At 38.7% G+C, this 23,793-nt stretch overlaps 1 protein-coding gene across 10 annotated transcripts in view; it reads right to left on the reverse strand.

Moving 5' to 3' along the window:
• Positions 1-20,725, reverse strand: part of Unc79 (UNC-79 domain-containing protein) — a 29,633-nt gene extending 8,908 nt beyond the window's left edge. The window contains exons 1-31 of one of the 10 annotated variants that reach the window (XM_076906401.1): positions 20,652-20,725; positions 20,450-20,569; positions 20,205-20,366; positions 19,962-20,132; positions 19,802-19,891; positions 18,966-19,151; positions 18,447-18,679; positions 17,020-17,234; positions 13,560-13,585; positions 13,245-13,505; positions 11,091-11,232; positions 10,164-10,340; positions 9,814-10,091; positions 9,021-9,163; positions 7,775-7,996; positions 7,152-7,295; positions 6,685-6,814; positions 6,379-6,551; positions 6,158-6,306; positions 5,784-5,941; positions 5,530-5,711; positions 4,924-5,125; positions 4,640-4,834; positions 3,669-3,740; positions 2,625-2,773; positions 2,422-2,543; positions 2,122-2,353; positions 1,895-2,036; positions 1,619-1,814; positions 802-1,078; positions 3-298 (exon numbers count right to left, since the gene is read on the reverse strand). In XM_076906401.1, coding sequence (XP_076762516.1) covers positions 3-298; positions 802-1,078; positions 1,619-1,814; positions 1,895-2,036; positions 2,122-2,353; positions 2,422-2,543; positions 2,625-2,773; positions 3,669-3,740; positions 4,640-4,834; positions 4,924-5,125; positions 5,530-5,711; positions 5,784-5,941; positions 6,158-6,306; positions 6,379-6,551; positions 6,685-6,814; positions 7,152-7,295; positions 7,775-7,996; positions 9,021-9,163; positions 9,814-10,091; positions 10,164-10,340; positions 11,091-11,232; positions 13,245-13,505; positions 13,560-13,585; positions 17,020-17,234; positions 18,447-18,679; positions 18,966-19,151; positions 19,802-19,891; positions 19,962-20,132; positions 20,205-20,366; positions 20,450-20,569; positions 20,652-20,673 — 5,267 coding nt within the window. In that variant the 5' untranslated portion in view covers positions 20,674-20,725. Of the gene's footprint in view, positions 1-2; positions 299-801; positions 1,079-1,618; positions 1,815-1,894; positions 2,037-2,121; positions 2,354-2,421; positions 2,544-2,624; positions 2,774-3,626; positions 3,741-4,639; positions 4,835-4,923; positions 5,126-5,529; positions 5,712-5,783; positions 5,942-6,157; positions 6,307-6,378; positions 6,552-6,684; positions 6,815-7,151; positions 7,296-7,774; positions 7,997-9,020; positions 9,164-9,813; positions 10,092-10,163; positions 10,341-11,090; positions 11,233-13,244; positions 13,586-16,278; positions 16,486-17,019; positions 17,235-18,446; positions 18,680-18,965; positions 19,152-19,801; positions 19,892-19,961; positions 20,133-20,204; positions 20,367-20,449; positions 20,570-20,651 lie in introns of those variants that run through there. The other 9 variants (XM_076906395.1, XM_076906393.1, XM_076906392.1 and 6 more) reach the window with 9 other exon arrangements.
• Positions 20,726-23,793: the final 3,068 nt, after the last annotated feature.

A 23,793-nucleotide genomic window follows, 5' to 3' on the forward strand; every position in this document is an offset into this window, starting at 1 on the left:
ACCTTTGAATTTGCGGTGGTATGGTAGTTGCAAGGGCGTTGAATAGCCCGAAGGGTTTCGAGGAGGCAGTGTCTCCGTTGAACGCTATTTGAACAGTAACGTTTCTTTCTTGGACAGCCTTTTCCGGCCCCGATTTCTCTGCTATCGCTTTCTCCAAGATCCCTTTCTCTGCCCTCTCAAATCTCGACAGAGTAGTGTACTTTTGTAAATCTGGTTGGCCGCTCAGCAAAGTGCTCGTTACCATCATCTTCACTCCCTCGTGCACGCTCCATTTCTTCTGGGGCCCAGGCTTTCCACTCTGCTCGAAGAAACAATGAAAAGTAAATCAACTGGTCGCTTCTAATTAATCCCACGTCAAATTGCACCGTTGACAGATGTCTTAGCGGCAGTTGTCTAGTTTGATTGTGCGTAATATATTCATCAAAAACAGCGAACGCAAAACTATGGCTAGTAATAAAATTAATAAAATTAAAAAAGTTAATAAAATTATGAAGAAATGACAAAGTACATCCCAGATATCGAGTATACTCTTGGGTAACACAAGTTTACGTGACACAATATTTGACCGCAGCAAATAATAAACCCAAAAACATTTCAACTTGAACAATACAACAGTGAAGTAAAGGATTCGAAAGTAAAAATCTTGAATCTCTGACACGTGTTGTAAAAGAGTAACAAGTACACCTTCACTCTGGATGTTATTGCTGCCATGGACAGGTATTTGACAAAGTATACGCTTATTGAAAAGAATAATTTACAAAAGATGAGTCTCAAGTTGTTCAGCGATCAATTTCCAAGTACCTGATGAGAGTCCTCCTCGCCGCCGAGGAACCAGGTGGGTCTGCTGGACCCCTCCGACTTCCTTCCGGCGTTCTGGCTGTTCCAGTCTATCTTGGCGACGACGTCGGTCGTGGTGGATCTAGATCCGTGCAGGGACACGCTTCTGGTTACCGCGGACGGGGTTTCTTCCAGCTCGCCAAGCGACCCACCGCTGCTGCCATGCAAGGTGCTGTCAGATTTTGGGCTCTCGGGTATTGCGGCCAGCTCGGACTCCGTATCATCCGCATTGATCGTGTAGCTTTGCAGAGCATTCACAATAGCGGAAATTGTAACAAGCAGCTACTGGTGTAAGCGCAGGCACAGTTCTGTGTGTCGTGTCGTAAGCTCTCGCACCGGACCCTGTCTACTCCTGGGACACTCTCGGCTCAAGCCTATTCCATTTCGCTATTTTGTTAAAAAGGTACAAAGTAAACGGTACTTCGCGATCGATGATCGTACGACAAATCTCGGTCCGCCAGTTTTATATCGCTACCTCCTTTCATGCCCGATAAAACGTGGGGCGGGCAGGGGGGTGGGAGGGGGGGGGGGGGTGACACGAGCATCGATACCTTTATTATTGCGAAAATGGTTCGTCTAGATCAGGTTATGCCATAGTAACTTTGGATACCCGTGGTATTGGGAACGTGTAATTGTCCTAAACGGAAGAAACGAAAAGAAATAGGGTCGGTGAGGAGTGCAGAACTCGCAAAACATTCCAAGCCGAGGGTAGCCTAATGCTCTATCTGCCCATCTGGGGGTATCTAGGATGCATTGTAACCAATTACGAGGTGTAAGTGACCTGGAGTGTTTGTTCGTGTAACGACAAGATGGGGTGCTCTCCTCCCAGTGGGTCTCCATTTGACTGTGCGTCGGGCCTGGACTCCGTTGGTGCACGGACACCATCGGGGTCCTCATAGGAGGGCTCTCCGCGCTCATGTCGGCCATCGTGCCGGTCATCAGCTCGTGGTCCACGCCTAGAGATGGCTGCGACACGTCTACAATCAAACGGAACGTTTTACGAGGACAGGCTTTCTCTCGCGGATGCTTTTGTCGTTCGAAACAATAACGGTTGTACCACGTGATCTGGATGGAGGCGCACCCATCACTACGGTAGCGGGGATCCTCTTGCACTGGTGGTGCTGCGTGTCCAGAGTGTTCAGCACGATCTTGATCAACACTTGCAACTGTTTGCACCACGGTTGCTGACCGTACTGGCACTGTGTTCGCACGCGGCGAAAATTAAAAACGTAAATTGGAAATGTGAATAGATGTAGCGGACATTTGAGAAAGTATTTGAGTCACCTTGTAGAGGATGACGAGAAGAGACATTAACCAGGATCGCCTATTTTGTGGTTCCAGGTACCAAAGACTGTAGGTGGGCGTTTGGTGATCAGATGGAGGCATCCCTTGCGGAGGACAGGGGCAATGTTGGAGAATAGCCAGAACTGGAGGCGTCATCACCCATCCCATCACGTGGTTCTGGTCCAGCAATTGGGGTAAATTCGCGATGAACACATTGAACACTGGTGAAACTCTATAACAAAACAATTGTGCTTCGTTAAGTTTCGGTCTTCTTAATTAGCTAAAGTTATCATTACATACCTTAGTCGTTGAGGGGAAGTATGGAAGGTGCGTTCAGTTTGGTTGTAGCCCAACAACAGGTACAAGTGGCGTAGCACGATACCCTGCGTCTTCGACAGAGGCTTCTCATCCGTTGGATAAGCCTATGTTTAAACAAATTTTTTTGTATTAATATGCACGGCTACTTTTAAATCGACGATTTAAAAGGAAAATGATTGACCAACCTGGTCCTGCCTGGAGAGAAATTGCATTAGAAGGAAGACCAGCAAGTGCATGGTCTCTTTGTCAGCTTCTTCCAAGTCGACGATTTTATGGGTGTACCCTGGCAACGCGCTCGTTTCGTCCACCATGTTTAGCGAGTGAACGTGGCCATCTGCAACGTTCAACGATATCAAACGCTATCCGTGATCAAAGAAAATCGAATGCGTAGTACTATGACCGAAGTCAAATAAAATCTTACCGCCAACGCTTCCACTTTAAAATTAGAATTTTCTATGAATCTTTCATTATCTACGATCATGCACGACAACGGTAAGAAAACTATTTCGAGACATTCGTGCTACATTAGGGGAAGTAAACTACAAGCAATCTACGGATAGGATCGTATTAAATGGCAAATGAAAAAATGTTGAAAAACTGCACGTTAATTACAAAGGCAAATACCATTCATAGTTTTCAAAAAAAGCCAATTATCTCGATTACAAAGTTCTCCCATTTCCAAAGTATGAGCAACGCAAAGCCAAATCGTCGTATAACCCTTTCACACACAGAATCAATAATCTTTTTCCAACAAACATTACGCATACAAGTACCTAAGAATAACTGTTCAAAATAGTCACTGTGAGCAACTTGGAAACATCACCCGTTACTAAAATTGATTTTGTTTCAAGCTCATGGAACAATTAAAAAATAAAATACAGAGTAATCATTTTTCAATGCAAATCAGTATCATCCACGATAAATGAACAAGCAAGTTTGACAAAACAGGTTCGATCGTTTCAATTGCTTAGCACACAGATAATACCCAAAAGCGAGCTCCTTCGTGGAGGAGATCAATGAACCATCGAACTTACCGGAAATGGTCTGCATCGAACGGTCCCGTGACATTATTCGCGTACACAGAGAGAAGGGCAGAAAGGGGGTGTGTATGTGTGTGTACGGTGGGAACATAGATAGACACAGAGGAACGGCCACGTCTAAGGCTAGCATCAGCAACGCTACTCTACCTGGTATACTGTTATTAGGTGGGGTGGACCCCAGCAACTGACCCAGTCCGAATCTGGAGCTCTTGCGCTTCAGGATTGGCGCCGAGTATTGCCGGTTGTACACCTTCTCCTTTTCTGCGCGATCCGACAGACGGAAACACGTGTGACAGACAGGTCAGGACGTGAAGTGGTGCAGGCGATGCACGATCGACTAGCTTTTTTGTGACTCTAATGCTAACTGATCAATTCTGGTCGTGGACTGTTGTCTCCTTGAAGAGTCAGGGGTTCGTGGTGGATGTTCAAACCGGTATAGAATTACATTAATGGACCCATCGAAATTATTCGTAACTATATTTCGCATCCCTTTTTGATATTTAATGTAGGTTCTCTGATTTTCAGATGTTCTATGCACTTCTAGGCGCCTCTGTGTAGACAACCAGGCGTACACTGTCTTAACCTTTCTGACGCCTAGTGTTAGACTACCGTAATTGTACCAGACAGTCGACTGGCGTTGTAGAATTGTTAAAACAGCTTGTACACCAAATGTTTCTGTTTTAATTCAGTTTTTCTGCGAATTAGGTAAATATCAAGTTCTTGCACCTTTAGACTTCGTTACGATAAAATCACGCATATCTCTTTAAACAAGAAACAATTTTTACTAAGTAAAATTAACTGTAACGATATTGTGTATGTGTTGAAATTCTCTATCATTTACTTGCATATTTTAAATTCTAATTCTAAAGTATCCTACACCTAACAACTGTGAGTGCAATAATAAAAATGGCAACACCACGAATCACCCGATTTCTTCAAGGATCCACGCAATACTATCAACCTGACAAACCTACAGATACGACTCGGAACTTTGCATGGGTTAAAGGAACACTCCCTTTCTCGGACTTTAACGTCTCTGAGTGAAATCATATCCACTTTGTCCGTTACTATCTCATGATTAATGAAATAGGTATATCTCTGACTATAAAAATCTGAGCTGCATCGTGATTCACATTGCACAAATTGGGTTGGTCGTGTACCTTGCTTGGTGTCCTGTCGCGGGATCATGGAGGCGGGCGCGGACATGGTGCGTTTGTAGGGCCACTTGGTACCAAAGCTGGCGCTGAGCGTCTTTATGGAGTTGGTCCCGCTTCCGTCGGACTGTGACAGAGCTTCTTGGGCCCTGTGAAGCTTCTTCATAAAAATTTCGCTGTTCAAATCCGTGTTTCTAAGATCTACGAATTAATTCATCGATCAATCTTCTTAAATTATGTACCGTTAAGTTTCTATAAAGAATTTTAAGTTTGATGGACTTCAAACTGACCGCGTGGGTAGGGTATGTCCCCGGATCTTTCTAAATTAATTTGAGCCTCCAGGAATAGAGCATCAAAACGGTTCAGAAAGAACTCCCAGGTTAGAATATGCCTGTCGCTGAGGCTGTTGTGTAGTTGGTACAACGATTGCAGTACCATTGGGCGGTCCACTATTACTGAGTCGAATTGGGTTTCCAAGCAGAGGATCAGGGACTGAATAAGTTTTATACATTAGATATATGATTATACACCTGATATGACGATAAAGAAATGTAAAATAATATATTATGTGTAATGAATTCGGTCACGTGTGGCATGCATAAAACCATTAAATTTTTTTGCAACAATCTTTTTATATTCATCACGGTTTGCAAGATGTACAGATTGTTCCATACTTCTTTTAAAGTCTCTTACAAAGAAATCGAAGTTCTCGAGTTGCTGAAGGTTTCTTACTAGTCAGAACCAATCACTGAGAATGTAAGAAGTGACACATCAGTATGTGTCCTTTTAAACTCGAACGACACGTAGTGCGATATTCGAATTCTCAGCAACTTAGTATCACGTATTCAACAAAAAGTGTTATAATAGATGTAGTAATTATTTCACGAGATGCTTACTCTCATAGCAGTGTCATGAATGGTACCAAGGTACAACGTGGCTCTCTGAGCAACGTAAACATTGCCATCGTCCATGCTGGCGATCAGATAGCAGAATGCGTTCGCCAAAGCGGCCTGAAGACTCATTACGTTTCTTAGAGGAGTGGAGTCCATGAATCTAGCTATCAGCGTCACTCTTTCGACTGTCGAGCAATTATTGAGCGTATTATAGAATTGATAACGTTTCGTTTTATACGCATCCTTAATCTTCTCACCTGCCACGAAACGGACTCGCCAGTCCGAATTGTGGAATTCTTCCTGAATCAAGCGCCAGAAAGTGTCCGTTCCACAAGGTAACGTCACGCAATGGAGCAACAATGGTACGGTGACTTGGGCTATGTGGGAGTGTTCCGAATTCAGGAGCTCCCATAAACTATAAGAAGAAAGAAGCATGACTGACAGTGAAAGAAAGTTAATTGCGAGTCATTGGAGTGTTAAAAAATACCTGGCGTTTTCTTCTGGAAGTATAAAAATATATGCGTACAAAATATTTATGCTAACATTCTACTCTTTCTCTCTCTCTCTCTCTTCCCCCTTATTTCTAATTTTTATACATTAAATTTCATAGAAGTTAAGATGAAACTCTTACTTTTTTATAAGTAGATTCTCTTGGCACCATATGAAGAATCCTTGGTGATCCTTTACTGCCATATTGAAAGCGTCTCCGTAAAGACACATCACGTTCAGACATTGAAGCATGTAGTACAATATGTCCGGTTTATCGATGGTCATTATCTCCTGAAAATTAAAAGAAAAAATGAATTTAAATTGCTTAAAATATATATCTTCTTTTTTTATCTAGCATGGTACCTTTAAAAGTTTGTGTATGTACTGAAGTTGCTCAGGAAGATCCTCGATGTTGAATCGAAACTTGCCAACGGAAGTGTGCCAGAAGTCGTCCGTCTCGTTTTCCGGGCTGAGATTCAATGGTTGATCGTTTTCCCCTATTAGTCGTGGTTTTGCCACGCTCACTGTCGCAGTAGCTGAAACAGAGGTTCGATGTTTATTAAAAATAGTCTTGTTAACGGTTTCAAAAAGATTAGGAGGAATGAAATTCTTTAATCGAATATGAAACAAATTGTAAATTAAAATTATCATTAAAATTATCCTCCTTACCTACGTCAGTTTCGGAGAGGGTGACAGCACGCGCAACAGCGGACATGACCTTTTCCGTTGGCATGATAGCCGCTAGGTCCAGCTGCTCCGAAACTGTCTCTACTGTTGCTGTCATGATCTGTTCGAAGAACTGATATAAACGATCAAAATAGCTACCTCCGGCCACATAGATTAGCCTACCGTGTCAGTGGTTCACACAACGCCATTTCGCAGTAGAAGAAAAGAGACAGAGAGAGGCACATACAGTATTTGTCTTTTTTTTTCAACTTTTTTTTTTTTTGTTGAACAGCATGCTGCGTATTTTAGTTGTTGTTGCGGAAAGTGTTTCACACGCACAGACAGAGATAGAGAGAAAGATGCTGTGTCTCTTAGGCGGTGTAACTATTTCGTATATAGAGAGAGAGAACATCTCAGAATTGTCAGCAAGTGAGAAAGAAAGTCGATCGTCGGTTTACTGCGGGATGTACCTGAGGCATGTGCGCGAGGACACCGCCGACCGAGTGCATTTCCGGCACCGGCATGTTGATCACCACATCGGACTTCGATTCTCCTTTCCTCGACGTTTCTGGACTCTTACGGCCGTGATCCTCCGCGGTTTCGTCGACGATTTTCTGCAAATTGTGCGCTGGTTAGTTGTCCCTTCAACACTAGTTACTAACGTAGCCCAATGATTCACAAATTTGTTTGATTGTTTATTTAACGATGGATAGTAACGAGTCAACATGCAAAACAAGTCCAACGATTCATAAAATTTGTTATATTCGCAATTATACGGTTAATTATTGTCGAGATGGCAAAATATGATTTCTTCTGCAGGATCCCGGCGCATTTCATTTGAAAAGCGACTATGCCACCGTAAATTTTGTCAGAAACACCATCCATAATTACTTCCACCATTTCATAATTTACGAATGAGAAATACCTCAGTTTATCAACAATCATTGGACCGTGAATGTTTATGCATTCGAGTTGAGTAGGCAGTCGAATTGATTACGTAAAGAAGATCAAAAGTACCAAACAACCGTTGTAATCATTTGAAGAGAATATTAAGTCACAGCTATTATTTCTGGTGGTGTAGCAAGGGACTTACGTCAGGCGGGTAAGCTGGATTTTCCGGCGCCATATAGCTGACCAACTGCAGACAGAGCTGATGCCAGATCACTCTGGACTCGCAATAGGTGCATTCGGTATCCGTGTTGCACACGTGACAGTTGTTCCAGTTCGAGGCGACAATCGACTTCATCAGACGACACGCATCCCTGCACACCCACGTGTTGATCCCTGTGTGCTTGTCCACGCTCTGCAACTCCATCTTCACGCGATTTATTAAACTTATTGTATTCCGTCGTACGCGATTTTCATTCGATAGCCTAGTTATTAATCCAAGAAATATCGTAGGACGTGTTTCGCTCGATGTCGAGGTACAATAAACGTGGGGTCTTCGAAAACTGAATTTATCCGTGACAAAAAGGCTATTTTTTGTATCAGATGTTTTTAGCTTCAAAGATGAAGGTGCAGAGCGTGAACAATGGACCTTGGCCATATCAATTAGAATTAAATTTCAATCTTTCAATGTCCTCAATAGCCGAACTGTTTCATAAACGAAGTATTTCTTTAGAGTCAGTCGTACGCTTTCACAAATTATTTTTCTTTTTTTTTATTACGAGTACATAGCGGTGCACCCAAGATTGATTTTAAAGAAATTTCAAAGCCTTTCGAAGGTTCTACATCCCTGCAGGTATATTTCCACCTGCTTGATATGAACGCGCGCGTTCGAAGAGGCACACTGAGTAGTAATTTGCTTCGTTTCGACAAATACAAATCAGTGTTCACCCTCTGTACGATGGAGGGAGACAACGAGTGGACTTCCAAAAAATTCGGATGATTTCAGTCACTAAAAACGAACATCTATTGAAGCGCAAAATCTATTGAAGTGTGTGTATTTCGTCTGATAATTGAGTAACTTTTTTTTTAATTAAAATAATTTTAATTTAAAAAAATTGTTAGTGCATATGTGTATCAGTGTTCTTAAAGGAGTTAAATTTAAAATCCTCTCGTAGGCGTTTAGGTTTCATTTTGTAAGGTCAGTGAAGTCGAGAATAGATAAAATTTCGTGTGACCTAACAGGAATCATTTTACTGCTCTCAAAAATAGCTGAAAGTCAGAGTCGTAAACCTGGTCGCCTTTTTATCAACTCGATATCAAATCTTTTAAATTTATCTATAGTATTATAGTAATTGCTAATAATTTTATGAGGTGCGAATACGTTCAACTACTGATAATTTTACACTTGACTAAAGGCAAAGAATTTCTATAGTTGGAATATAATTTGATACCTGTTTCAACAAAATATCGAGCATAAGAATGCAGCACGATAAATTCAGTTCAGCGTTAGTGGTGAATTCCATGTGTCTGGGAGTTGGAACCACATCGTCGGATAGTGGCGTCGACTTTCCTGATTCATTCTCCACCACAGAGCCTGCACAAATATTAATTAATCAGTCTTTAAATTCGAAAAAGTCTGAAATATTACGCTGTCCCATATATTTCTTTTCTTCTTTTGACAAGATTATGAAAACACAATATTTGTTCTTTAAAGTCGACACGAACGGTTTCACTTTATCATCTTCTTTCATCTCTTAGGAAGCTTCATTACTCCTAAAATTGTTAAAGTTTATTTGTGGGGTAAAATACTCCTCGAGATGCGTTATTATTTCATTTACGAATTTGAATCGTTTATCGCGGAGATAATTTTTTAATTAATGATAGAAACAAATACCAACCGGATGAAGCAAGATTTGAGGAGAACGCAGAATTCGATAGAGTATTCCAATCAAACTGTAACAGTTTTTCTCTTAAAACCAACATAACATGCAATTTTGCACGCCTTTGACTGTCCACATTAAACGGTGTAGAAATAAATTTTAAAAGAGACTGTGCCACCAACGAAACGTACTTTAAAAGAGCTCTGAGACAACTGAAACCGATGCCATAAACGGTTAACAGATAAGCCTGCATATTTATACAAACGTAGCCAGTTAAAGTTATTTCCAGCGAGGTGCGAAAGAAAGTTATGTGACGCTCTAATATTTCATCTAGGAATGAATCGTATGCATATATTCGGCTCACATATGGTGTTTCCTTCGTCGTCTTCTTTCTTGGTTCCTTTACTGGGCTTCTGTTCCGACTCGGCGGAATTCATGGCGCCCATGACCGCCACGCCGTCGCTGAACATGGAGAATAGTTGGCAGAGGGGGATGCTGATCTCCAACATGGTCAGCGTCTGCAGCCAGTTCAAGGCTTGCTCTTGAACCTTCGCGCAAGTGTTCACGAACCGTTTCGCCACGAAATTATACATCTTCTTCGCATCGAAGCCTAGGGGACTCATGTCGCGATCTAAGATTTTACTGGAACCGATAGATTTTCAAATTTTACTTCGAATCGTTGCATTCAGAGGCTGATCTTTTCTCTTTGTGTACCATAAAATCATTTTTAGTTCGTGAAGTTCGTGTTCCGGCACGTCGTTCACCATGGCTTCCATCCAGTGTGGCATCACGTAGTCCCAAACGTCTGGGGTGATCACTTCGTACGGTACCAAGCAGAAGAGGCGATTCAGGCCGTCCTTTAAGTGCGATGTCCTCGAAGCCAGTGTCTCCCTGTTATTGCAATTTAGGATATTGTTTACAGTTTTACAGTTCTGCAGTATATTCTATTCGAACAATATTGTTTATATATGTATATAAAATTCTATAGGGTCTTATAATCCCATAATTTAATTTTAGCATTTTTATTAAAAATTTAATTTCATTATATAATATGAGACAGTATATATTTCATCAATTCTTCCATACAAGTCTTCAATTAAAAAACAATTGATTATGCTACCGTAGTAGTTATTTTTACTGCAGCTATTTAAAATATTTCATTGAGCAGATTTATATAAAATTATTATTCAATAAACCATGTTTTTGATAAACAGGTGAACATATTAATTTTGCCTTACTCCTTATGTATATATATACATTATTTATATTACTAATTTAATTATTATATCATATTAAATAAAATTTTGAATATATTTTTATTAAAATTTTATATTAATTATTTAAATTTTTACACTATTATTTATTAAATTATAAAATATTTATTTATAATATCAAATTTTATGATTATATTATTATTACTACCACATTATTAAATTTAATTATATATATACCTATACAATTATCTATATACTGTCGAGTAAAAATGCGATTCATAACTTGAACCACAAATTAAAAATTGTTAATATCGTTTGAAATCCAAATTGATGCTCAACGAATAAATACAAAATTTCTAAACTAATATTTATTCCAAAAAGCAGAGAGAAATAGAGCGTTAGATAAGGATTGTATCGTAAATCGTACCAGTGGCCTCCAACTCGAACGTAGTCAGCCGGATGCGGAAGGAGGCAGGAAATGAATACCTCGTAATGAGTCTTCATCACTTCCGACAGCCATCCGCAGACGTACTCCGTTTTCAATTTCTCCAATGCGCTCTCCGCTTGTCCTGCAGTAGAAAACACCATCACAGATCAGACGCATGCCCCACCAGCGAGCTTTCTTAAAAGGGGATATAAATGTGTCACTGATCAGATTCGTCGTATAATTGAGAATATCGTACACTTAGAACTGTGTCTTTTGGTTCGCAAATACGGTACAAAAGCGGAATTTCTGGTAAGACAGCAGAGACAAAGGGACGTTACGAAGCCGATCAAATTACTATTGGCGGTGTTACTTTTACTGTTTTGCATGCATCGTTAAAACTCGAACGATCGATCGAGGGATAAAATTTTGGTGATCGTTCGCGATCAGTTACGGTATATTCTAGAGGGGATCACTACTTCGATGCATAGAAACATTGCGAGACGTTTGTCGATTGGTTGGGAAGCGTTAACCTCTTCGCAGATTCTATGCATCGATCGCTAAAAGGCTCGATCAGCCGCGACGCAGACGCACTCTTGTACATCGTGTCTCGAGATTTCAACAGAAGCTTACGCGTGTTTGTGTGTGTATGTGTGTGGCATGCACACGCAGAGGCAACGATATCTCTCGACTTTGACGCAGACGTCAACCAGGTTAATTATTCTACTTCGAATATGAAATATTTATAGAAAAAAAAGAGAAGAAAATTCATTATGTCTGTGAAAGAACAAAATTCTATGCGACTAGAATTTTGCCTCGTTCGTTCATTCTATTTCTATAATTAATTCAATTGTAATTTAAAAAATAGGAACGATTAAAGGAGAAAAGTTGCATCGCTGACGTCTTCGCGAGAATTAGTTGAACACAGGAACACATCGAACGCACTGATTTACTGGTACAATTTTACAAACACCAAAAATAGGGGTGGTTCGAACAGAGAGAAACAGGGAGGCGACACAGAAAGCTGTTCAACAAGTACCGACCAACGATAAACGGTATACACGATGTTAAGCTTTGGTGAAACACCGACAAACACGTACACATTTATGGTTTTACCTATTCAAATGGAAAATTTGTTCGATCTCTGTTTCGTTCTTTTCCGACCGCCGCTTTGTCTAACGTTCAAATCAGTGTCGCGTTATAGTTCCGTGGCAATCGCTTTTCACGCGCGTCTGAAGACAGAGCGAATGAAAAAGAACGAAAGTCGCTCGAATGTGCCTACGATCGCGGCCAAAGACTACCTACGGTCTAGCGATGGGCTCGAGACGTTTCGAGTCGTTCCGAGCGCGGCGTTCGAACCCCGAGTTAAACGTAAAGCCAGATTTCCACGCGTGAAAATTGTTGGCGCCTGATCCTTGCCAATTCCAACGGCGCCAAATCGCCGTAGCTTTTCGTCGCGTCGTTCGTGCAATGATTAATGATCCTACTAACGATCTCGCATCAATTGAACTGACGTGCTTTTATGTGCTACAAAATTGGCATCGGTCCATGTGTCGTTAAGAATATTTATTGTGCTTTTAGTGGCTGTTTTAATAGCGCGCGGGTTATTGCATTTTCGCGTTAAAAATATACGTGTAAGTTATCTTGGTAAAAATTGTACGATGGAGATGCTTATTGTTCTTGAAGCATTTTTAGAAGTTTACAGTGTTAAATGTATTTATGAATTACAGCAATTATACTTTGAAATATTATTAATTCAATATTGCATATTTTAAGGATATAGAATTGAAAATATAATTGTACATTATACGTGAGAAAAGTTAGTTTTGTCTAACACAGAATTTGACAAGATTACAATATTAAAATATATTTATCGTATTTAAAATTGTCTGATTAAAAATCAAACTATCTTCAGTTTCTCAACGCACATTTCGTTACGCGACATATTAAAAATACGTTTCGCAGTATCGAGCAAAACCGTAAGTTAAGTAAATTTATAAAATTCTTGCGCGTGAGAATCTGGCACCGCTCGAAATATACCCAGGGATTCGAAACGCGTCGCCCGTGAGGAACGTCGAACACTTTCCGCCGCCCATCCGCCTGCTACGTTCTACGTATATATCATTAAAGTGTATAATATGCGAAGTGTTAAATTACCAACAGAAAAGATAAGGTGCATAAGGCTTTTTTTAGTACCATCGAAAGAGTAGGCAGTAACATGAAACCAATGAAATAGCATTGACAATAAACGGCCGAGTATTTCGATCGAGATGTCCTGGTTCGGGGTGCAAAGCCCCACCAGCAGCCAGACACCGTATCTCCCGAGCAGCTGCCTCTCCTCGAGGGTCGCCGTGTCGAATTGCCCGCCGGAACCACCACCGGAACCGCCGCCGCCGCTCCCGCTGCTCCCTGGGAATCCTGCGCTGCCCTTATTAGTACTTATTTCCGAGATGTCACGGTTACTATCCATACTTAGCGGTTCAGCCTCCTTAAGCAGGCTGCAAGAAGAGAACGGGGATGGTTAGCGCCAAGGTGGACGCGATCCGCAACCGTGTCTGACCGTGGTCGACTTCAACGGGGCCAATTTTTTTCTCTGGGCCTGACTTTTCGAAGAGACTTGTTCGACGCGATTCTCTGCGATGATCGACATTCTCGGTTTATAGCGGTCGCTTGGAATCGTTAGACGATTTTTAATTAATTGGTGAAGCGCGTTGGTTTGAAGGAATGGGTTGAGGGTAGCTGCAAAGTGTATTGATACGTACGCGTACTTTGTGGAATTATTTTAACACTCGAATGGAGCGAAAATATATCTGATTTAATTTTGTGTTCTCTGTCTACTGATGATGCTATTTAATAATTAAATAGTAAGTTAATAAATATTATTAAACTGTATTTAATAGTAGTTTAGTAGTACATGATATTATTAAATAGCATTTAATGGTATCCAAATGTGAACAAACGAAAGCATATATTTTGTTACATTATTTCTAAAAAATTACCCATAACCGTTAAACTTTAGATGCACACGTGTATACCTTTATCAATTATGGTATTTCTCTATATACAGTTTAAAAAAAAAGAATTTTAGGTTAAAATGGGCCAAAAGTTGATCAAATTCTACATTTCATTTGTCGATGTAGCAAGTTAAAACGAGTTGCTCGTCTAATATGGACGTGGACACAATTGCAAAATGATGTATCAACATTTTTTTAGCCACCCTACAAAGATTTTTGACAATGAAAAATCATTATAATTGCCATTATCGTGTTTCTTTAACTGAAACCTTTCCTTTGATCAGTCGCGACTCGAGTCTTTTACTAACGATTTCAGGCGACGACAGACAGAAAGAACTTCGAACATCGAAGAATCGTAGCTTCCACGTTCGACGGCGGTCTGAATTCTTTCACGACTCGACGTATTCTCATACTTGGCGAATTATGAAAATTGTCTCGCACTTCTTAAATCGTTCATTGAAATATCATCGTTCGCGAAAGAGTCCAGTGTAATTAATACTAAACGAACAACGACAATGTCGATCTACGATTCACACATGTTCCTGAATAGCACTGAACACGACGAAGACCTGATTAATCTACGTCGACCACAAAGTTCGTTCGATCAGACACGACTTCGGATCGCTGCAAGAAACGACATCGATTTTATCGTAGCATAAAACGATCTTCGAGATCAACGTTCAAAGAACTCCTATTTCCAGTGAGACAACAAATGTAACTGACTGTTTCGTGTTCTGTGTTCTAACTATGGCGACTCATGCCAATTGCAGTATCGAAACTTCGTGCAGTATCCATGTATCGGTATACAATCAACGATATCCCTCATCAACTATAAAACAAAGAAAAAAAGTAAATAATATAATCAAAATTCATCAAGAATAATTAGTCGTTAAACTAATCTCTCATAGAATTCGTAATAAGAAAAAAAAACAAGATTTCTTTTCTCATTTTTTTAAGTTAAAAATGTCCACGTATGGTATCCTGTTAAAATGGTGTCTAGGTTCATGCAGCATACCAGTGTGTCTCGGGTAATGGGTATCTATCGAAGCCTGCACCGGAGTGGGTCCGTTTTTATTTGTCGAACGGTACCAGGTGCTGGTGTGTCGTATCCAGGACGCGATACAGCGTGGTGTCCTCGCATTGCAACTTTTAAGGTGCACTTTTCCTATGCTTCTACTGTGAGGCTGAATGCTTCGGGGTCACGTGTCTCTCGCTTGTGGACAACACGGTGAAAAACTTGTCCATGCTGAACACTGTCCGGCTTCGAACGTCTTTCTATTCATAGTTCTCGAGGCGACCTCCGCGATCTAGTGTTTCAGGTTAAGTATTTCCTGGTTGATCGAGGAAGTAGGAAATTTCTGTTTTCGCCATTGGTCGGTGTTTGCAATTATTGCGATAAGATTTTTTTGAGACTTTCTCAGGATGGTTTCTTTATGACTTGTTTCGTCAGCTATTTCGTAAATTTTGATAGAGAAATTTTTAAGTTATTCATTTTTTTGTTTTCTAGCAGAAAATTCTAATATCTTGTGATTTCGACGTCCTGAGATTCTGAAACTTGGAAATTTTTTAGCTTTGGAGAATTATCTTGATGCTTTAATATTTGGTTTTCTTAAATTTTGCAATCTTGAAGGCGTGTTTTGACACATTGAAAATTTGAAACTTTAAAATCGAATTCTAATAACTTGCAATTCTGAAATTCTGCAATTTTGAAAAGGAATCTTAACACTTTACACATTTTTAAAGTGTATCTTGACGGTTTGAAATTTTGCAATTTTGCAATTTTTAAATTCTCCAATTCTTAAATGAATCTTGATACTTAAAAATTTCGGAATCTAAAATTTTTGACGCTGCGTTTTACGCTAAAACTGTGGAGATATTGTTTACTTCCTCCTCGATAGATTACGAGAGACTTTCGAAGCCCACGAATGCCAGCATTTGTAACGAATCGAGATGTGCACGAAACAACCATCGAATACAACAAATAGAAACGTGGAAAGTACATTTCTAATTGGAACGTGTTGGCATACATCTCGTCCGCTTCTGTGGATATTCAAAAAATACGGAGCATCAATTAACCACGCTCAATGAATTACCATTTAATCATAACTATTCGATCTTAATTATTTAATTAATCAATTAACCATTCAATCGAGCGTGGTTACAGCAATATGTCTTACCAAGCAGGATGGACCAGCACGAACAAACACGCAAAGCAATAATGATCCTGCGATCATTCGTTAGTACGCGCCATTGTGTTTCCTTCGAACGTTCTGTTCGACGATTGAACATCGTGGACAGTGATTAACAACCATCGCATGGATGCGACCTGTTACCACTAAATCATTTATTAACTGTCCGTTTAACGTAAATTTCAGTCTAGAAAATTTTTTCATAAATCAACAGCTTGCTATCTGAACGTTAACATCTTCAATTGTTAACACAGTCGCGATCTGTGGGTTGGTAAACACGAGTGGAACCAATCGTGCGTCGCATACTTCCACGTAATCGAAAACACTTTTGTCGCTGAAGGGGTTTCGGCACCGACGATTAACCAGGGCCAAGAGACGCTCAAATATTTTGAACACAAATTTGACATAAATTTAATCACCATTCTTTAGATTGAAAATATTTCACAGTTCTCTTTCTCTCTTATTTTATAATTCTAAAATTCTCGACTAATTGCCTGCAAATTATTCCACAAATATTCTACACTTGTATCTCATTTATTAACGATAACGATTAAAATCTTTTGGCCCCAGTCGCGACAGTCTGACAAAACTCGTGCAAATCACAACGACTGTGAGTGTCCTTTGTCCCCGACGAACTGTACCCGCCCCTGTTCTCGTATCTGTCGAACGTTAAGCGGTACACGATCTCTCAGCGGACAGTGGACGAAGTCGGAAGTTTGGGTGTCTCACCTGACGATCGCCTGGACCATGTACGTTTGCGTCTGCGAATCCAATTTCGTGATGTGTGGCAGCGCCGTGTGGTAAACGTGATCCCCGCCACGGCGTTTATTGTGTCGAATGTTGTGGCACTGCTGGCAGTACCGGATCGGGTGATTTCCGTTGTAACTGGCGCACTCGGTTGAGAAGCAGACGCTGATCGCTGACTTGTCCGTGGCTCTGCAGTTCTGCAGTGGCGTAATTTGGGAGGTAGAACATTGAATTGTTATGAACGTTTAGGAATTTATATTTTTTATTTTTTTGTTGCGTGTAACGTGTATGAGTATAGAAGATATTGAATGGAAAATAAATTGTTTTTTATGTTGTTTAAGTTAATCTGAGTTAAGTTGTACCTACGATTGCGTTAAAACGTAGAACTGAGAAGCTCCAACGCGTTACATAGAACTTTAGAACTTATATACTTTGTTACGTAGAAGTAAGAAGCACCGTCGTGTTGCTTAGGACTTTATTACTTACTTACTTTGAACCGAAGAACTAAGAAGTTCTAACGCGCTACATGGAACTTTAGAACATGCAGACCTTGATACATAGAACAAAGAAACACCATCGCGTTGCATTGAAGTTCTACGTTTCAAGGCAATCTTAGGTATTCAGTGAAATTATTAAATTTTTTGCTCTTTTGTTTATTAGGAATCATAGTTATCTACTTTTTTCTAGTTTATTCATTAGTAACTAGAGTTGTACAATTTTTTACTATTTTTTCGTTGGTAATTATAATTGTTAATTATAATTATTCGATACTTTGTTAATTTCATTGTTAATATTCATTCGTCTTCATTGCGTTACACGAAATTTTGTTATCTTATGAATCAAGTTTCCTTTGGTACCTAAATAATTTTCGTTAAAAACAGTTCATTTGTTCTCATAAAAATTTGTTTAAATAATTATTGCAGTTATTCGCTGTTTATTATACTATATTGTGAATTATTCCCTAATTTCTAGATGAATTTCTCATTAACAATCACAGTTCACTAATTCAACCTTAAAATTTAGAAATTTACATGGAAATACGTGCGACTCGTCATCGAAATCTCTTCTATGTTTTACTATCACTTTATACATAAAATGATATAAGGTTTCATTTAAAAAAAAAGCTAACTTCGCTTTGAAATCTCCACCATTGTTAGTAACATATAATAATATCCTCATTTGTAACAAACAACTTCTATTAAAACTTAAATTTAAAATGAACTATTCCTACTGAAATGAATTGTTCCCTTAAAATGAACAACCGATATGTATACAGTGATACATATATTCTATTCTGATACTTGAATATGTTTCATTACACTCCATTTTATTCAACTCATTATCAAAAATAGACAAATTCCCGTCTTCTATTTCTACTGTGTTTCTGACTTCGTTTCTACCAATCTCACCTTGTTTTCGCATATCATGGACACCTGTTGCATAGGATGTAAGATATCATAGAACATCTGATTTGGATGCGCCCTGTGTATCTCATTCGCGCACTCGATGCAAAGGTACAACGGTGGCGGCGTCTCTGTAGCAAAAGTGATAGATATTCGATGGTCGTAACACACTTTGCCAGCCTCCGCGTTGCCTGCGTTCGGGCAGGAGTCCCTCTGGCACACGAATGGCGCCAAATCGTCTGTAATCAAATTCAAACCAGTCCTCCAATATTTGCACATTTGATTTAAATAGAAATTGGTCAAAGGAAATATTTTAACACGTTCACTGACATTAATGCTGTAGCATTTAAATTTTAAAGCCAATTATTCATTTATTATATTATGTATTTTAAAGTAATAGACAACTGATTTATCGAGTGTTTTCATATTATTCTATCTACGTTTATTCCTGTTTACGTTTGCAGCTCCCTTAAATTTTTACTGTCCACGTTCCGTGGCTAAAAATTCGTAAAAATTCCAACGTACTTGCGAACTTAACTAAAACCGCTCTGCGATCGAAAAGGTTGGGGTTGAAGGATGGCCAATAGTAGAAGAGCAACTTGGCGGCCGAGGCTCTCGCTGGCGCCGTGCCGTAAGCAACCACGCAGAGAATATCTTTTACAACACCCGGTTTCAGAGCCATCAGACACTCCAACAATTGGCAATGGTGCGCTGAAAAATCGTCCATTCTTACCTTCAATCCTTTCATAATACTTGATTGATCACCTTTTATTGCACGTATTTAATTTTTTAACTTGTAATACTTTCGAATCTTCGACATTGGTTTAGTCGAATGTGAAATCTCGCATGAGAAGGGATGTCGTTATGCATTCTTCATTTCGTTTTTAACGTAGAGTAACTTGTTGTGGATTGTATTGATTGTATTATGTTTGTTTAGCGATTAATTTAGTGTATGAATTTTGTAATGCCTCGTGTCGTACTTTTCTTCAGCTAGAATTTTTTCTATCTTTATATTAAGGATTTGCATGTATACATACAATATTATAACACTAACAATGCACTAAAATAAAACATTTCTCAAATAACTGTCCGTAAATGTACACGGTAAAAAATATATAAAAAATAATTGCATCGGTCGTTTAAAGATAAAAATCCAAGATTCAGTAACTATTAAGTTGATCAAAAAAATCTTTTCATACTTTTCGTTATGCAACGGGCCAGTATTATAAAATTTCAAATTGCACATTGCAGTGTACCATTTGAGAACAAAGACGCGAAGAAAACAAAAATAAACGAATACAAAGTACGTAGAAAATTCAATTTATACACATGTAGAAAACAGTGTAACGATAGTTGAAAACCTGGATTATTGGAGTACTGGAAGATCATCATAATGACGGCGGCTATCGACTGGCTAGCCGCGTTTTCCATTCCGTCCTCGGTTTTTCTTGCTGCGATACCAAACAGACAAATTTCAAGACACCAATTTCACGATTCGAGTGAGAATATTGAATGACTTACTAATAGTGAACGGTAAAATGTAGAAGCAGAGATAATTAACGATGTCCTGATGAAGTTCCACCGGGAGCACGGAGATCGAGCTGGCCGTCAAGTAAGGTACATTTTCGATTAAATCGTGGTCCAGGAAAGGCAGCAAACTCGCGATACATTGCAGCAATGCTTGCCCAAACGCTGAAAAATTAATTCTCTTTGTTTTCAATTTAAACGTCCTAACGAAAATTAGAGAAAGGTTATAGAACGAACCTTGCAAACCGATATGAATGGAGGGAACGACGTCCATCAGCTGAGTGAGGGCGTTGTACAGCTGTTTATAGTCCAAATTGGGGTAAAGCGCCATACGATCTGCGTCGAATTTCTGCGACTTTACCATTTCGAGGGGCGCCTCGCGAACTTCCTTCAACAGAGCTTAAAAACAATAAAAACACACATTATTGATGATAATTGTTAAAATAGGAGAAATAATGATGGGATAACGTTGAATTTCTTACACAACAACATCTGGGAAAAGAACTTCACTGTGTTTGCCATGTCCAAACCAGAAGGCACTGGCTGGCTACCATGAAGAAGCCTCTGATAATAGTCGTGGAGACTAGTCAGCTTCAACGAATCTAAAACAACAAAACAGTGTACATATAAAAAAAAAAAGAAAATGCAAAGAACGTTATTAATTATTACTGTTCTCGTACTTACACGCCGCGAATCTCGTCCCCATTTTGTATATTCTCTATTGGTTCTACAGTATTTATATATATCTTCTTTATTTTCTAAACATTTTTTACTATTACACGCAATGACGAAAACGATTTATGGTTCAAACAATACGAACGGCGTCACGTTGCATTCCCACCAATTCTCAGCACTTTCTCGCCTCGTCAGCCGATTCTTTATATAGTTCGACCACTTTCACGTCGGTCGAAGACACGAAACGCGAGATTTTCTTCGCTGGCATGTTCCGCAGCTGCAGAATCGGCACGGGTCCATCCCCGTTGAGCTATCGGTGGTGAGTGAGCGCGCAGGTCGTATCGACCTGTTTTAGGAACGCGGCGCCCTCTCATCTTTTCATCCCCCTTCGGATCGAATCGAATTCCCGGGAAAATCCAACGAGCACGAATGGATCCACTGGTATTTAACCCTGCCTTGATCTCCAAAACTTGATTTACCTTGATTTACCTCTGCTCCTTTAAATAGTTTCTTAATTTTTAAAAAAGAAAAGTAGATAAATAAATAAATTTTTTTTTAAGGATAACAGCAGCAATTTTTGTAGTTTTCTTGGGATTGCAGAGAGGGGAATATGAGCGCATCGAAGATGATTCGGAGGCTATTGCAGGATTAAATTAGGAAAATTGTTGTTTAGGTACAATTGTTTTTTAAATTTTAGAGAACATTAATTGGAATAGTTCTTTTCTTAAATTTGATATTAAAAATTTGGAGATTGACGTTGGTGTTTAAGTGGAAATTCGAGCAGATGTGAATGTTATTTAATTTTAGGATTATTGATAAAGGATCTATGCGATATAGCTAATCGCGAAATAAGTTGGAAATACATAGCGAATATCGATATACCGTGAGAGAAGCAATACTTATCGACTGTCAGTAACAGGGGAAAAATTGGGCGGGAAAGTTAAAAAAAATTTAATATTCTTTTGCAATTGTAGATATAATTATACATTATAATATAATTACAATGAAATACCGTATAACGATAGTAATTAACTTATTCTAGGACTATTGTATGTGTATATACATATATTACATGCATCTTTAATGAGAAACATGTATAATAAAAACTTAATTAATTATATGTATTTAAATTTTATGGATTGTAGAATTATCGTAGAATTATGATTTTATTTGTATCGTGTAGAATTAAAAGCCCAATTGCGTATTCCAATTGAGTTTGAGGCCTGAAAAAAGCATCGATTTCGAACAATGCTAACTTTAGTTTATAAAAAGAGATACATTTTTTTCCCCTAGCTTTCAAGTAATAAATGACCATAATTTAATTTGATTTAAGAATCTAAAATTATATTATTCGACATACCAAGTGCTCCAATTGATTCTAACTAAAATTAACATAATTCTTTACAACCTTCTTTTAAATACGTGTTCGATATAAAAAAAATTGAGATATTAATAACAAACATTAAAAACTGTTATACAGTATCATTACAAATTGTACCTAACGAAAGAAATAAACAGATCACGTTATTATATATACACGCAATTCAAATGCGAGCCACGTGGTACTCGAACTGTTATTCAACAAAACCGGAAACGCAACGAAGAAAACTAGAAATTCTCACTAAATCCACGTTTTCGTTCAAATTGTCCGTTTCGTTTTCAATTCTGCCCGGTTAATTAAGTCGATCATCTGTATCCTCGACTTCGGTTAATTACTCGCGGTCCGCCAACGCTGAAGATGGAGACACGGAACCGCGGGGCCCTGGTGCCTTACCAACGTGAAATCGTATCCATCGGACGGCGCTCGTCGAGCGAGCGTTATATCATCGCGCAGCGACGGAAAAGCGGTCGCAAGACGTGTTACGCAAGAGGCTTCCCCTCCATCGGTTACGCAACAACCCTCGATCGCATGAGGTTTGACAATTATTCCGTAATATCGTCGCTCTTGATCCAATAAGCCGGAATTGCGCGATTTAAGGGATTAACCGTGCACGGTAATATTTACGAGCGCAACCATTCGCGACACGAATCCACTCGTCGCGTCTTTTCTGTCGTTGCGACACTGCGTTTTGGTGAACGCTTCGAAATACCGATATGAGGATGCTGCGATGCGTTGTGCGGCCAGGAATCGTCTCATTGCAGAATTTTTTTAATTGCTATGCTATCTATCTGTATAGAAATTTGTGTTTGAGCGTCTTGTTTAAATATATCTGTGAATTTCGTTTTGTTTGCATTGTTTTTAAATTTTAGATATAAAAGCAAAAAAAATTCCAAATATAAATTTTAATGTTATATATTATGTATAAATTTGCTCTTTTTTATTCTGGGAGTTAACAATAAATTAGGAATTAAAAAAAATAACTAATAAAAAGATTGATAGAGAAATTTCCAAAAAAAGCTGCTGATTGAACAAGAGCAAATATACTACAATTTCTATTGAAAATTTGTTTTTGCTTTAATATTTGAAATCCGAGAACAGAGTAAATAAAATAAATGTTTTGATCTGTGTAAATAAAATAACATCCCGTTTGCGTTTTTGGATGCAACGATTTTATGCACTATAAACCATTTCATGGAAATTTCTTATTTATAGTTTTATATTTAGTAATGTTTAGATAGCAGATCCTTAAGTCAATATAATTATTCGAAATGTCCAAGATATTTGCAAAATGTATGCAGGAAAATTTATTCGTTCTATTTTTAATTACATTTATTGTAAAGCTACAATAACTTTAAAAAAAATTTTTTATTATAAATTAATTATTACTTTTTATAATTACTAATGTCGATAAAAAATTTTATGAAATATGTATTTGAATATTCGAAATTTCAAAGAAAATAAAATATGAAGTTAAAAGACAATATTAAACACACATCTATTGTGCGACCAAATGTATAATATATCTTATTCAAACTACAGTTTTAAAATTACAATTTTACAAAATTACATTCCTAGTTAGTTACAATGTAAAGTCATACACCATATCCCTGTGTGATGGGGATCAGAATACATCCCCAGTAACTCCTGCTTGTCGTAAAAGGCGACTAAAAGGGACAGGAACCATTTAACGAAGATATAACAAAAACATGATACAAAATACATAGCAAAAATCAAAACCACAGCACAAAAAAAAGGACCAACATAATGACA

Source organism: Xylocopa sonorina, chromosome 13 (genome assembly GCF_050948175.1).
Source record: "Xylocopa sonorina isolate GNS202 chromosome 13, iyXylSono1_principal, whole genome shotgun sequence".
In the NCBI taxonomy this organism is placed as follows: domain Eukaryota; kingdom Metazoa; phylum Arthropoda; class Insecta; order Hymenoptera; family Apidae; genus Xylocopa; species Xylocopa sonorina.